Source organism: Rhipicephalus microplus, chromosome 4, assembly GCF_043290135.1.
Source record: "Rhipicephalus microplus isolate Deutch F79 chromosome 4, USDA_Rmic, whole genome shotgun sequence".
NCBI classification, from domain to species: Eukaryota; Metazoa; Arthropoda; class Arachnida; order Ixodida; family Ixodidae; genus Rhipicephalus; species Rhipicephalus microplus.
Window position 1 is genome coordinate 113,625,868 of NC_134703.1, and position 14,733 is coordinate 113,640,600.

At 45.1% G+C, this 14,733-nt stretch overlaps 1 protein-coding gene across 1 annotated transcript in view; it reads right to left on the reverse strand.

Moving 5' to 3' along the window:
• Window positions 1–14,733, reverse strand: part of LOC119172289 (disintegrin and metalloproteinase domain-containing protein 10-like) — a 175,604-nt gene that overhangs the window by 18,216 nt on the left and 142,655 nt on the right. Inside the window, exons 9-12 of the mRNA XM_075893527.1 lie at window positions 10,340–10,517; window positions 8,383–8,542; window positions 2,565–2,660; window positions 1,197–1,278 (exon numbers count right to left, since the gene is read on the reverse strand). Coding sequence (XP_075749642.1) covers window positions 1,197–1,278; window positions 2,565–2,660; window positions 8,383–8,542; window positions 10,340–10,517 — 516 coding nt within the window. The remainder of the gene's footprint in view (window positions 1–1,196; window positions 1,279–2,564; window positions 2,661–8,382; window positions 8,543–10,339; window positions 10,518–14,733) is intronic.

Consider the following 14,733-nt stretch of genomic DNA (forward strand, 5'->3'; position numbering starts at 1 on the left):
GCGCTGCGCTGCGTTTCATTAACGACCAAAGCTAGCAACGGTGGACAATTTTCTGCGACTGCAAGGCGGCACTGCAGTCACTTCTGTCCAATCTACGCCGTGGTCCACACGAGCAGTTGGTAATTGAAACAGCAGAAATGCTACACCATACAACAGAGAAAGGGCACCACGTTATATTTCAGTGGTCGCCAAGCCACTGTGGAATTATCGGTAACGAACGAGCTGATCAAGCTGCCCGTTCAGCCCATACAGAAGACAATGACCAGTCAATACCTCTCTCAAGGACGGACGCTGCTAGGAGGCTCCGCATGCTTGCTCGCCAACGCCCCATGGCTCTTTGGAATGAGCCTCTCTTTACGCATGCAAGATTACGATCCCTTGATCCTACGTTAAGCATGCAGCTTCCAACAAAAATTCGACGAGGCGACGCTACTGCTCTGTGCAGACTATGGTTGGGAGTCGCGTTTACCCGTGCGTACGCGTTCCGCATAGGTATGGCCGACCCCGCCGACTGTGCACACTGCGGAGATGAAGAAACAATTCGACATATCCTGTGTGACTGCCCGAAATACAACCTGAAAAGACAACACCTTTCTAACAAACTAAACAGGTTAGATGAACAGCCGCTGTCAGAAGAAAGTATACTGCGCCATCGTCATGACTGTGTTTGCGTGTGATTGTGTGTGTGGGTCTGTGTTTTTCTATTATTTATTTTTTAACTCTCCCTTTCTCTTTCAGCCCCCTATTCCCCAACCCCAGTGTAGGGTAGCATACCGAATTCTAGCATCTGGCTAACCTCCCTGCCTTCCTTTTTTTCTCGTTTCTCTCTCTCTCTATGCGTCGTTTCCGCTTATTATTAGAGAGCGAGGAAACGCGACCAGCTGAGTTCGCGATTCCATCTGTGACACCAAGCATAAAGAAATGAGTTGCCTCATGCCATTTGTTTCTCGTTTTTCATGAACCGAGTGTTCTTTCTGTGTTCTTTATTTTTTGCCTATTCTGTCAGTGGTTTTGAAGTGTCTTCCCATATCACTTCACTCACGGAGACGCCCACATAGCCCCTACAACACTGGATTTGTTGCTTTTTTTTAGAAAGTGGACCAAAACAAACAAAGAAAACATTTATTCTGCATTTATTCTACCTTAAACCTTCTTCAACAACAGCAACAAGAACACGAATGGCATCGTGTACTTACCCCCATGTAGCAGACAAACTCCTCGTTACAGATGGTCTTGTTAGGTTTGCTTGTCGAAGACGGGCATTGTGGTCCTTCACCAGTGCCATGTGGTTAAGGTACAGTAAAACTTCTCGTTTTCGTTGCGGCAGGCTTATCTGAACTGCACTTATTGTCACAAAACAGACGTGTTCGTTGCGACTAAGCCTCTTGTCTGATCACATTTGTGTCTGCTGTAAGTAATGAATTATACTACTCGTGTCTTGCGGCGCTGCTTTAGTACATACACACGAGAACAAAGCGAAGGTACATGAATCGTGGTGGGCGAGTTATTCAGCGTTTTGTTAATTTTCTTTATTTATGCCTAACTCTTCAGAAGTATCCGAAGATACCATACCAACATACCTGCATTGTAAAGCTATGTTATCGAGTGTCGCTAAGCAGGGGTGCACAGCAACCTTCTTGTGCAGAGTAGACTGACCAACTCGTATCTCATTTCACAGAATCACAATTATGCAAAACTTTGATAGCCTTAAGGCCATATAAAGACGGGTGGCGCACTGCTTGGTTGTTATTCAGGTTATGACATAATGCAAGAAACATTTAGAAATGAATGGGCTATCTGATTGTAGTCTGCAAGACATATTTTATGAGACGTAATTGCCAAAGAAAATCGCATGCACTCGCCGATCGGTAAATTATGACTGTACGGAAGCACTTCGACGAGTTTCTGCGTTATTTTGACATATTGATGCTTCCTCCTTTAACTGCCGCTGATGAAATAGGCGAACCGAAACTTCTCGTTCATTCTTTCTTTTTGTTCTAGTGCACCTATTATAGTTCGACACAACTTTAGACGTCCTTGGCATTGTCTCCTCAAAGGCATATTTGCACAAGCGTGCACCAATGACTGCCCACTCCAGACGGACATTAACAGACACAAGGCTGGTAGCCCCACTTTCGGTGAACATTGCCGGGTGCTCAACACGAGCGGGACATTTTCTTTGGTAGCGGAGGGGACCAGCTGCTGAGTTTCAGTCGTCTGGGGGGGATCATCTCCGGTCTTCTGAAGATGTATTTAACTCTAGACTGAAACTCTGTATCATCACATACAAACAAGACGGGAGTTTTGGGGACGATTGCAGCTCGAAGTGGTGAAATATCGTTCGACAACGAATGTAGGAGCGAACGTTTTAACAACTGAACTTGTCTCTATCTAAGCAGCAACCAAGGAAGGCACCTGCTGTTCTACAAAAGTTCCGCTTTTCGAAGCATTGCCGCCAGAAACATAACCTGTTGAACGACATTATATGACAGCATATTGACGTATATTTGCCTCAGTTAAAAATAATAACAAGCCAATATCAATACAGCCACGTCAAAGGATATTCGCAATAGCTGGCGCTCCGGCATCCGTTGTCATCCCGGCACTTGTCTCCGATCTTTAGAACGCAATCCTGAGTGCAGCACGGACCTTGACTCGGGCTGCAAAGCACAGACAGTCGTCTCATAACATCAGTATGTGAGGTCTATCAGGTATGCGAGCAAAAGGTGCGCGTTATCGCTCGACCCATCTGAAAGCGGCATTTCACGAGGTGTTAAGTTACAGCAGATGTCACCGTACGGAGAAGCGATGAGAAAAAGAGATCAAAAAGAACAGCAGGGAGGCTAAGTCGGCGCAATAAGAGGTTTTCTGCGCTGCACAGTAGAGGGGAAACAAGAGCCGCAAAAATGATTGATTGTTATGTGGCGTTTAACGTCCCAAAACAACAATATCGTTATGAGAGACGGCTTTTTTTTTTGTCTGCCTACGGGCGTCGTGCCTGCGAGCTTAGGTCGCACATACCAGGACCAATAATTTCAGGGCGGGAGGGGGGGAGGGTACTCTAGAAATCTTTATAATAGGGTGTTTTAATGAGAATAATAATGGCAACATGTTTTCTTAAAAGCCTTCGACATATCAATTCACGGGCAATTGGTGTCATGAAGCCAGAGTCTCAGGTTTTTGGGAGTCATAATCTACCGAAACGTGTCTCGGACCCCACACGTAAACTACGTGGACAAGCGGCTGGCTGCTATTTGTCATTGTTCAGGTTCCTTGCCGAAAAAAAACTTGGAAGGTGTCTGTCGAGTCTATGTTACAGCTGCACAGGGTATCTTTTATTGGATTACTATGGCACAGCCTGCCTATAATATCTAACATGTGCAAAACTAACCTGTGCACACTCCAAAATACTCAAGCTCGATCTCTTAGGATATGCCTTTGTGTACCCCGCTGAGCATCGACGGCATAATTGCCATTTGTATTGCACAGGACTACCCAAACATGACGCACAACACCGTTGAAACGATGCGTGCGTACCTCACGCAACATGCTAGGAATCTTTCCCACCACTTGGCGAGCCTAGTTACTAGAGGTGCCGCCCGAAATTCGGTACAATTGTCTGTGCGCATCACGCATCGTTTACGTCAGGTTTTACGCCTGCTGAGAAATTGCTGCTGAGAAAGCATATACGCCTGCTGAGAAAGCATATACAACCCTCATCGGATTGACATACATTGCGGAATGCAACGCCTGTAGCACCAGAGAAGACATCGTCCACATGCTATGCCATTGTCTAGTAGGCCCGTGTGCTCAGATTTGGGTGAACGTTAAAGAACTCCAGGTGGTCGAAATTTCCGGAGCCCTCCACTACGGCGTCTCTCATAATCAAATGGGGGTTTTGGGACGTTAAACCCCACATATCAATCAATTATGCCATTGTCGTCAATTTGCCTCTGAGAAACAAAAGCTTTCTGACACATTGCGACAATTTACCGATCAGCCACTCTCTCTGCAGATGCTGCTGGAGCACCATCCTCGACCTTCGCCGGCTCAAAAGGTAGTCAAAGCCGTCTTGCGCTTTTTTGAGGACTACAAGCCTATGTGAACGCCTTAACTTTTGTGTAGTGCCACCGCTGCATACGCGTCAGCCCAATCACTGACCATTTTTGTCTCTTTCTCTTTTCTTTCCTCTCACTCTCTCATCTTTATACTTCTTTTTCCCGTTCCCCCAGCATAGGGTAGCAAACCGGGCATGTGTCTGGCTGACCTCCCTGCCTTATTTCTTGTTGTTTTTGTCCGCCTTCCTTCCACAAATTTCTACTCCATCCTAAAAAATTTCCTGACTACAGACCTGGTGTACACATTTGTGGTCCCCGTGTATGCTGCTGTCGCGCACGCATTTGCGTGCGTCGTTTTACAATAAGTGATGCTCCCTTGATTGTGGCCTTGTCAGCGATAACCTGTATTTTCTTTTCTGATACGGCAATTTCATTTTTATTCAAGGGCACTTGTTATTTAACGTTCACACATTTTGTTGTTGCTTTTCATCGCTGCATCTAGTTGCACACATTACCATCGTTACAGCCTGTAGCAAAAGAAGTGTGGCGCCGCTACAGGCACGTAGATGAAAGGTCCTATTGCCGACGTGGAGGAATGGCGGCTGGGGGGGGGGGGGGGGCAGCATTGAACAATGTCACGGAAAGAAAAAAGGGAAGAAATTCAGAAAGAAAGAAAGAAGGCAAATAAATAAAGAGAAAAAAGCTAAGAAAAAAGTCAAGAAAGAAATATGGCCCCGTATCTGCATGTTAATCTGAAAATGTCTTCTAAAGACGATAGTCTTGCGTCTGGAGAGATTGAACAAAACGTTTATTTGATGTTCTGCGAAAATCAGTGAATGGTATTGTGGAGGCGCTTCGTTAGAGTGCCTCGAGCGTGCAGTGGAGGTGAACGGGCACACCAAGTCACGTCACACGTGAGACATGAGCGTTATCTGCAGATTTGGGTGCACGTTAAAGAACCCCAGGTGGTCGAAATTTCCGGAGCCCTCCACTACGGCGTCTCTCATAATCATATGGTGGTTTTGGGACGTTAAACCCCACATATCAATCAATATCAATCATGAGCGTTATCTGGCACTTATCCTGAAAAACGACACGTGCGGCTCTGAGACGGGCGCGCGCGCGCCCGTCTCAGAGGTGATAAGGTGTAGAACGAAAAGCAACGGGCAGGTGCCACCACCATGCCGTCTTAGCAAAGCGTTCGAAACACTACCCTTTACGTGCAACTGTTGCATGGTCAGCACCACGTGATAAACGCTATATACGGTCCTTAGAGTAACTGATGTTTGCCTTTTCTAGTAAAAGACGCACATAGAAAGTATATACGTGTTGGTATGGTGCCTCAGATATGCGCGATAATCGTTTTTAATTGACAATCGGACAAGTTTGAACGCTCAATCTTGAGCAACATTTGTGGGCGCTGCGGATGGGGTCGGCCGTTTGGGGTATCCGCTAGTGTCGTTTAGAGTGCCCAGTACCGTTAAGAGTGGACAAACAGACAAATGAACAGGCAGACAGACCAAAATTCTTGCGTCGAAGGTCCCCAAGAAAGTAAAAAAGAAGGAAAGATAGAGAACTTCGTGTGCCCCCCTTTCTATGATAGAAGAAGGGCCCAGGCTCTTATGTGCGGGGAGGGGGATCACCCTAGATACCCGAGTGCCCCCAAAATACGAATGGTAAGGGGTGTTTTACGAGGACACATAAAGAAAATAGGTGTTTCTCAAGGCTTGCGACCATGGCCCCCATCTCTCTCTCCCCCGGAAAACAATTCTGCCTACGGGCCTGAAAAGGGCTAACTAAACTTACCGCTCTCACCCACCATCTCTCCCTCTCTCTTCCCCTTTCTGGGCATACCATTAGTTTGACTACGTATGCAAGAGTCTCAATGCAAGCCTCTCTGTCCTTTCTAAAGAATAAGATTGGAGTTGAAAATAGCCCCGCCCCGGTGGTCTAGTCGCTTAAGTACTCGGCTGCTGACCCGCAGGTTGCGGGATTGAATCCCGGCTGCGGCGGCTGCATTTCCGATGGAGGCGAAAATGTTGTAGGCCCGTGTGTTCAGATTTGGGTGCACGTTAAAGAACCCCAGGTGGTCAAAATTTTCGGAGCCCTCCACTACGGCGTCTCTCATAATCATATGGTGGTTTTGGGACGTTAAACCCCACATATCTACCGAGTTGAAAATAGGCCCCACCAGGTCACATTTCATGTGTTCTGCGGCATACAAGGCACCACTCGTTCCGTTTTAATGTATGCAATTCAGTGTGACGTCTACGTTGTTCTAAACTGTACCTTTAATAGTAAAAATTTATTCCAGAGAGCCTCTATATATCGAAGCACCCACCAACCCTGGGCGAAGAAAGCCGGACGAAAATATATTAAAGCTTAACGCTTCTGCTTCAGCATCAATTCATTATTGAGCTACAATGTGCATGCAATCTGGCTGTGTTCCTTGTTTTTTGTATGCTCTGAGGTTCAATAGTGAATCCCGCCGAAATGTGAAAGGTCGGGTGTTTAACGACTAATTTCCTGTTGTTTTTTGTTCTCTATTTGCTTTTGTGAAGAATTATCGACTGATGCCATGCGCCGCATCGTTATCGAAAATGCAGCACCAAGAACGGTAGGAAATGTTCTTTGCATATTTATTACCTTGTTTGGACACATAGACGAAACTGACAGCCAATGAGCGCAGGCTGTCAATTTATACCGTCGGAAAAACAGTATTTTCTACCCACTCTTTGCAAGTAGCAAATAGGAAAATAAAATAGCAGATAGCCTTCAGGAATTAAATAGAGAGCGGATACAGCGAATGAAGAGCTTACGAATTCAAGATAAAACGAATCGCTATTAAATGCGGTCCCAGAACACGAAAATGACTACGTTGGGACATTCCAGCGTTTTCTTATGCCATCGATTTCTTTAGGGGCAGTCAGCGATATAGCCCATGACTTGAGCATTGATTGGCATGATGTGGGCATTCAGCGGCAATGTATTCTATGTGATTTGTGCCGCGCTCACCGACCACCCCGACGGACGCAGAAGAAGCAAGCAGTTATTCGCGCTCTGAGTGTCTACTTCATAGTGCATACACGTGTACAGACAGCACTGTGCGCGGTTTGTACGATCATTCTACGTATACCAAGGTCATCACTCGACATCAGAAATAGCAAGCCAGGCGACAAACAAGCTCTAACATGCACGCAATCATCATTTTAAAAGTTTTTAATATGACCCTTGTGTTTTTTTTCTCCATCTACAGCATTTTTAAGAGCGCTACACAGAAGCGGAGAATTCTTTGTGAAAACATAGTTTTTGCATATACAATGAGACACTTAGACATTGAGACACGATTGGCTATGGCAACATTTAAGCGAGCCCCGCCACGGTGGTCTAGGGGCTAAGGTACTCGACTGCTGACCCGCAGGTCGCGGGATCGAATCCCGGCTGCAGTGGATGCATTTGCGATGGAGGCAGAAATGCTGTACGCCCGTGGGCTCAGACTTGGGTGGTCGGGAATTTCGACCCCAGGTGGTCGAAATTTTCCCACCTCTCCACTACGGCGTCTCTCGTAACTATATATATGGTGGTTTTGGGGCGTTAAACCCCACATATCAATCAAAATTTAAGCGAACATTTATATAATGCGTGGACAATCCAGTTTCGTGAATATCTGTTTTGTCAATTTTGTGTTGCGTGGACACATGATTGCATTGAAGCACACGGACTGAATGCGTGAGTTTTGTACTATCGACCTTTGACAAGCCCATAGTACAAATGTTGCGCAAATGTTGAATAGCCTTGTGTTCGTGTTGCACTTTGCGACCACAGCTATCAAGCACGAGACGAGAAGTACCCAGCACTACGCATTGGCACCAACCTTTTTTTGAATTCATTTACAAAAAAAAAAAAAGAAGGGACAGCCTACTTCTTGCCCAAAAATGTTTAGACAAGAGATGGCACACGGACGGGCACAAACTTCCAACTGAATTTACTATCCAAAAGAGGCATATATATGAAAGTATGACCAACTTAAACACCAATGTGACAAGTTTGCAGTACGTCAGCTCCCATCACTTACTCCCTCCCCAAGATGTAGTGCCGTTTCTAAGAAGGTAGTTTTCGTTTCGATAACAAATTCCGTTGGAAGTTTGCGCTCGTCTTTGTTTCGTCTCTTGTCTAAATAAAAATTTTTGTGCAAGAAGTGGGTTACCGGTGTCAGGGAGTACCAACTAGCTCAAACCCGCACTTTTTTTGAAAAAAAAAAGAAGAGCGCATTATGAACGTGAACAAAGCATAGCTCGGTTTTCCGTTATCTCGATATACCCACCTGCATACGACGTTGGGCCTGAGCTTACAGGGCGGTTCGTCTCGCGGCGGGTTGGATCGCATGGGAAAGCAGCACGGCTCGAGGCAGTCGTCCTCCCAGCCGCAGTCGCACTCCTCGCCGGCCTCGACCACCTCGTTGCCGCAGATCGAGTCCTGGGGCTCTGCGTTTGCGCGCGAGACGAAATCGGAGTCAAAGACCTGATCCACATACGTATGAGGTCAGCGTGTGCTCAAACTGCGGTACATCAGGGCCGAGATAATGCGCAGCTTTACACCTCGCCATTCACGGTAAACCAAAATGGCGGCCTCGATGACGTGAAGAAAATATAGAGGCAATAAGAGGCAAGATGACCTTATTGACTCTATGTTAATGGAAACTAACAGGCAAGGATTCTGTCCCTGTCCCGAGACATTCGGTCCCTGATGCATTCGGCCCCTGTCAAGGGCAAGTTTTCTTTTCGTCCATTTTTGTTTCTTCACACTTACATTACAATTACTTCTAATAACATCCTTTATACTTCCCTTGGCCTTATTGTCTGTCAGTTCTCACCAAAATTGTGTCTAACAAAGACCCTTTACACTGATATTTTAATTTATCTAACAATTTACACTTCTTTCCTTCATTCGTGGTGAAGCTATGTATTTTATGCTCTTGTCTCGTCGTCTTGCATTCTTCAAAACTGACAGTGTACCAACAAGCTGAGCGACACTGCGAGTGATCTCATACACACATTTTTTGAACCGCAACTGCTACCGTCCGCACAGGGGACAAACGCCATAATATGCTTACAGCTTCGTCTGTAGGTATTGTATAGTGAAGCGCGGATGTTGATAAGGGGCGTTTTGCCATGCATGCATTATGCGTACAATTAAAGCCTTAATATATAACGCTGTAATATACGTACAGCTTCCAACTCGTCAACGAAACAGCACCATTAACGTTTGTCAAGCTGTCCTAACGCGTCCGTTGCCTTGTCATGGTCGCCACTCACATACGGTAAGTGTACTTACGTGAAAACATAAATTTCCTTAATTTCGTTTGCATGCTGGCCTGCACCCTACCGTCGTAAAAGCGTATACGAATTGCTTTCTGTTAGTCATGTCCTACTGTAAGGCACGCGTGAGTTACGACGTATTTCCGCTGAAGTTACAAAACACCGATGAAGATGAATGTGAAAAGCCTTGTGATGTTCCTACACTCATTCGACCTCGCGTGACGTTCGCCATATTTGTCTGCATGAAACTTATGAGAACATCTTGCTATAGTTGGTTCATTACGGCGCAAAATGGTTACAGTGCAGCACTATATAGGTGAAGAATTGTGCACAAAAAAGAACGCCAGATGGTAGACGCTGTATTCCGAACTCTTCACCTTGTGTATCGTAGCGACTATTTTGTTTCCGTGCCAGTTTGTAGCGATTAGCCTCAACCGTTTGCTCAGGGCCCTCTTTCTTCACTTGAACTTCATTAGAAGCGGCTATGCCTGCGCAATATCATTTGCGAGTTATGTGAGTGATATGCAAGCACAGAGCGTTATACCGTAGGAAAGTCTTTGGTCCCAGGACTCCCTGGAACACTCAATGCAGTCGACTGAGTACTTCCAAGTATTTTAATAGATGCTTCGGGGGCTTTTGCCTGTTTTCTCCTATTTAGTAAATCCATTGTCGGGAATTGTTTTTTTTTATACGAACAATTCTTTGCAGTGATTCATGTGACCTGTCAGAGTGACAGACGCATGGACAAGCAGCATAGACATGCTTACGTCACGCTTTGTGTCAGCGTAGATATGCTTACGCATTTAAAAGCTCTACAAAGTCACACGCAAAGCATCCTTACTCTGCATAACCTAATTCTCGCAATGGGCATTTAAAGAATGTCGGCACCGTCGCTTTCGCTTATATGTACAGCTTCATTGTACGCGTGTTTCACTGCACTGCACTGACTGAGCTGCGCATTACCTGAAAAGCATCCCTTGGTGTTCCTCGCCTTAGAGTTGAGCACTGCGTTGATGCCTTTCAGGCTGCAGGGCGAAAAGCGATTGTTGTTCCTCTTGTCCCCGGAAGTGGCGTGCGCGAACATGATGTAGTTTCCGTTCTCACCGCCAGGGGTGCACATGCTGTCGTCCTTGGGGTCGTGCTGCACCCGAATGACAACGTGCATTAACTTATTTTTCCCCTCTGTTGAACGAGACGTCCAACACCTTATTAGCCCGCTTCTAACTCTACAGTTTTAATTTCGGGATATTTCGTTTTTAGCTGCAACACAAACGTAGAACTGCGGGAGCAAGAAACGACGACAAAAGCCTTCTCTTGGCTTGGAACGCCTGTAGCAGCCACTCGTTGGCGACAATTTCAATGATTGATTTGCACCATATTTAATTCAACGGTTGCTTTTTGACTCTTCTATGAAAACATTTAGTGAGACACTCGACTCCATTTCTCTGAAACTTGAGATAAAAGAAAGTATCGCGCTGTGTATTATGGTCATGCACCTTTATAACGGTGTGCTCCGGGTCTTCTAAATGTTTCCACGAAAATAGAACGAATTAGTTGGCGAAGGGGCACACTGGAACGTTTGCAGTATAGCCGGTGTTTAATAAATAATTGTTATAAAGGTCATTTCACAGTAGAAGCACTCGACTGCATATAGGCAGCCGCGAAGTCCTCTTGAACTACATTTTTGCAATAAATGTTTTATTCATTCGGTCAACAGGCGAACTCGCTTTGAATTCCTCGTCAGCATTTAGATTTTTATAACCATCGCATATTTCAAGAGCAGTTTTACGTCTTTCATTCAATACTAAGGCACTCAATATTATTTAGGTAACGTCGACCCCCCTCCCCCCGCTCCCCCACGTTTTCCTTGCCACCCTTCCCAATGTCTATTTAGGCGCCGTCCGTCAAACATTTTGGCGGAACGTTATACGAAAATCTGTTTCGCTCACGATTGGGAATGTCGCGTGTAAAGCAAGACTCTTTGATCCTTGCCAAGTCACACTTTTCGGTGAACTAAGCAACATTTACTTTTGCTTTTCACTCATGATTCACGCTCAACATGCGCGCAAGTTCATAACAATTCATTCCGCAAATCGGCGTTGTGTTTGTTAAGCTCCGATAACGGACGTCGCAAGCAGTTAGCGTTGAAAATGCTCCGCAGTTTCCTATCTCCGTAATGCTGCCTAGCTTAAAAAGTGTCGATGCAGCACAATTATTTCGCCAAGACACAAACTACAAAAAAAAAAACAAAAGCACTTAAGGCGTGTTAGCATGTTTACGAAAAACTCTGCACGCAGTGTGTTCTTAAGTTAGGAACTTAATGACGCGTCTCCGGCATTTTTATATTATTCTACTTTTTTTGCATTTGTGCCACTTTTAAGTGTTTTCTAGTAAATCTCAATGCAGTTTTTATAGAAAAAGAAGTGAAGTGCGATAGCGAAGTGAAAGTGTGCTTTAATACAAGCCTTGGTATCCCGAGTCTTCCGTCTCATTAATTTTCTTTTCCTTAATGCTAGCCTCATTTCCACGAGGTGTCATTCATTCTCATTAAGAAACTTCCACCTACCAAACAAGACGTCACGCACACGGCTCTTATTAGGAAACGCGAAAAAAATACAAAAAATAGAAACAAACTTCATGACCCACTTTGAAATTCGCGTTCCCTCCATTTACCCAGTTTCTCGCTACTTGAAAGCTTACTCAAGTAAGAGAAAAAACTGCTTGAGAGGTTGCTCCCTAAAAAAAAAAAAAACTGAAGAAAATTGCCTCTCGACGTTCCCAGTTGTGCGGTCGTACTATTTGGCGGTAGTTGTAGATTTTTTTCAGGGCTTGTATTGTCGAGTTAGGTTACCAAAAAAAAGGAAAAAAACTGGGTAGTGGAAAGTACACACTTCGAAACAAATTGCTGCGCTTTATCTTGCCGAGTGCGCCACACTCGCTTTAACGACTGTTTCTGCCATCGCGTACTGTTGGATTGCCACAAACCTGTTAACAAAAAAAAGAAGAAGAAGAAAACGAGAGGTGAACGAGCATATCTATTGGGGCCCACAGAGAGGCTAGGAGTTAGAAGCCACTGAGAACGTCGCGTGCAAAAATCAAATGGACAGTAGCGCGAAACTTAAGCGAGAAATAAAGGTACATAAGAAACACATATGGAGGTTAATCAGGAAGAAGTCTGATTGGATACCCTGTACCATTGAAGGAAAAAAAGACGCGAAATGATGAAATAGAAGCAGAGTTTGTAAGGACATTGCCTAGTCACTGTCTCAAAACACTGAGAGTAGTCGTACCTTGCAAGAACCAAGCGTTGGGCGATTTTTTTTTTGCGCAATTTACATTCTCAAAAGTTGTCGTTCCATCCGGTATCTCGTAAAAAACGCCAGTCCTGTGTAGCAAGCGCAGCACAGTCACAGCGAAAGTTAAAGGAGTGGCATTTCTAGAAACCTTTGTATGCAATTTTGGGGCTACTATAATACAAGTACACTTTCAGGGTGCCCACCAGCCACAGATTACAATTTTTTTTTTCAATTTGGGTAGCACCCATGGCGCCATTATTTATGATTCTGCGGAGAACTGAGGTAAACGATACGCATGCGCAAGACGTTATATGCACTTTATTGATGAGAAACATGGTAATAAAATATGGTGCTCTTTTGTCCCTTTTTCTTCTGCATTATTTTGTTCTTTTTGCGCCATACCCAACTTTAGAAAATATGAAGTACGTTTATGCGCCTTCGTGTCAGATAATCGACAGTTCGCATTGGTATTGGTACTGTGTTGAGCTTCTTGTGTGTTTTGCGCTACGTAACCAGCTAACGCGCACACTCGTTGACAGTGTGTGTGTGTGTGTGTGTGTGTGTGTGTGTGTGTGTGTGTGTGTGTGTGTGTGTGTGTGTGTGTGTGTGTGTGTGTGTGTGTGCGTGTGTGTGCGTGTGTGTGCGTGTGTGTGTGTGTGCGTGTGTGTGTGTGTGTGTGTGTGTGTGTGTGTGTGTGTGTGTGTGTGTGTGTGTGTGTGTGTGTGTGTTTCATAGCAACAGCGTTCTTGTGTAAACGAGCCGTTTTATATCGCCATACCATCCTGAACCATGACTCTTTATGAACACATCAGATTAAATTTACGACGTTGTAACCCCGGCGCACCTATGCAATGCAGCATTCGGTGTCATTTTCCTTCGGAGTGTTTTATTCGGTATTTCAGAACAGCTGAAGTGTACCTTCATATCACATTTTCCTTAGCTTTACTCGAGAAAAGTAGTTCTGCATGGTCACTGTATGGAGGTTATATATGATAGGTAAGTGACACGTGTTAATAGGTGTTTCGTGACAGCAAGCCACCTCAAGTGGCGTCTCTCTTAATATTATGGCGGTTTTAGAACGTTAAACGCCTCATATCAATCACGTCACCTGAACTGCACGTGCTACCACTAACCTCCTTGAAAAGCTTTCAAGTTTTTATGTTGCCGTGTTTCTGCCCCGCACACTTTTTCGTAAAGAAATATAATATGCAAGACACGTGTGCTAATGGCACGCCCAGCGGTCTATTATTGCGCCACGTGACGAGCATAGCCTAGCCTTTGAAAGACTTCGCTCGAAGCCGTCTACAGGCAATTTAAATTTTCTTTCGTGTACTTTGCCATCAGAGTGTATGATATCTGAGGTTTAACGTCCCAAAACCACAATATGATTATGAAGGACGCCGTAGTGAATGGCTCCGAATTTCCCACAACCTGGGATTTTTTAACGTGCACCCAAATCTGAGCACACGGGCTTACAGCATTCTCGCTTTCATCTAAAATGCAGCCGCCACAGCCAAGATTCGATCCCGCGACCTGTGGATCAGCAGTCAAATACTATAGCCACTATACCACCGTGGCGTGGCCCCCTCAGCGTGTAGATAACCATGACTAATCAAAGCAATGTCTCGAACGTAATCTAAGTATAAGTTTCGGGCCTCATAATCATTCGTATAGCGAACAAATTGCTTTACCACATTAATTCCGCACATAAACATTCTCCTGCACACTAGTTCATGATAGGCGCGCAAATACTCAGAATTGTGCGCATTCGCTCTTCCAATTGGTTGTCGCGTGGCTTATATAGGTGTCACTGCCCCGCAACTCGATTTGTGAGATGGGCCGTATATACAGACCGGGCACTACTCTTTTTACGAGAGACGACGCCCTTAACGTGATTAACTATGCACGCCACTCTATGATCAAAAAAGAATAAGCGAAACGAAAAATCGCGCACTGCAGCCAACTGCAGTCTTTTGTCTCGGCAAACGATGAACTGGAAACGCCGTAAACGACGCTTGGTGTTGTGGTTGAACCATTGTTATGTTTTGTGCACTTGTTTTC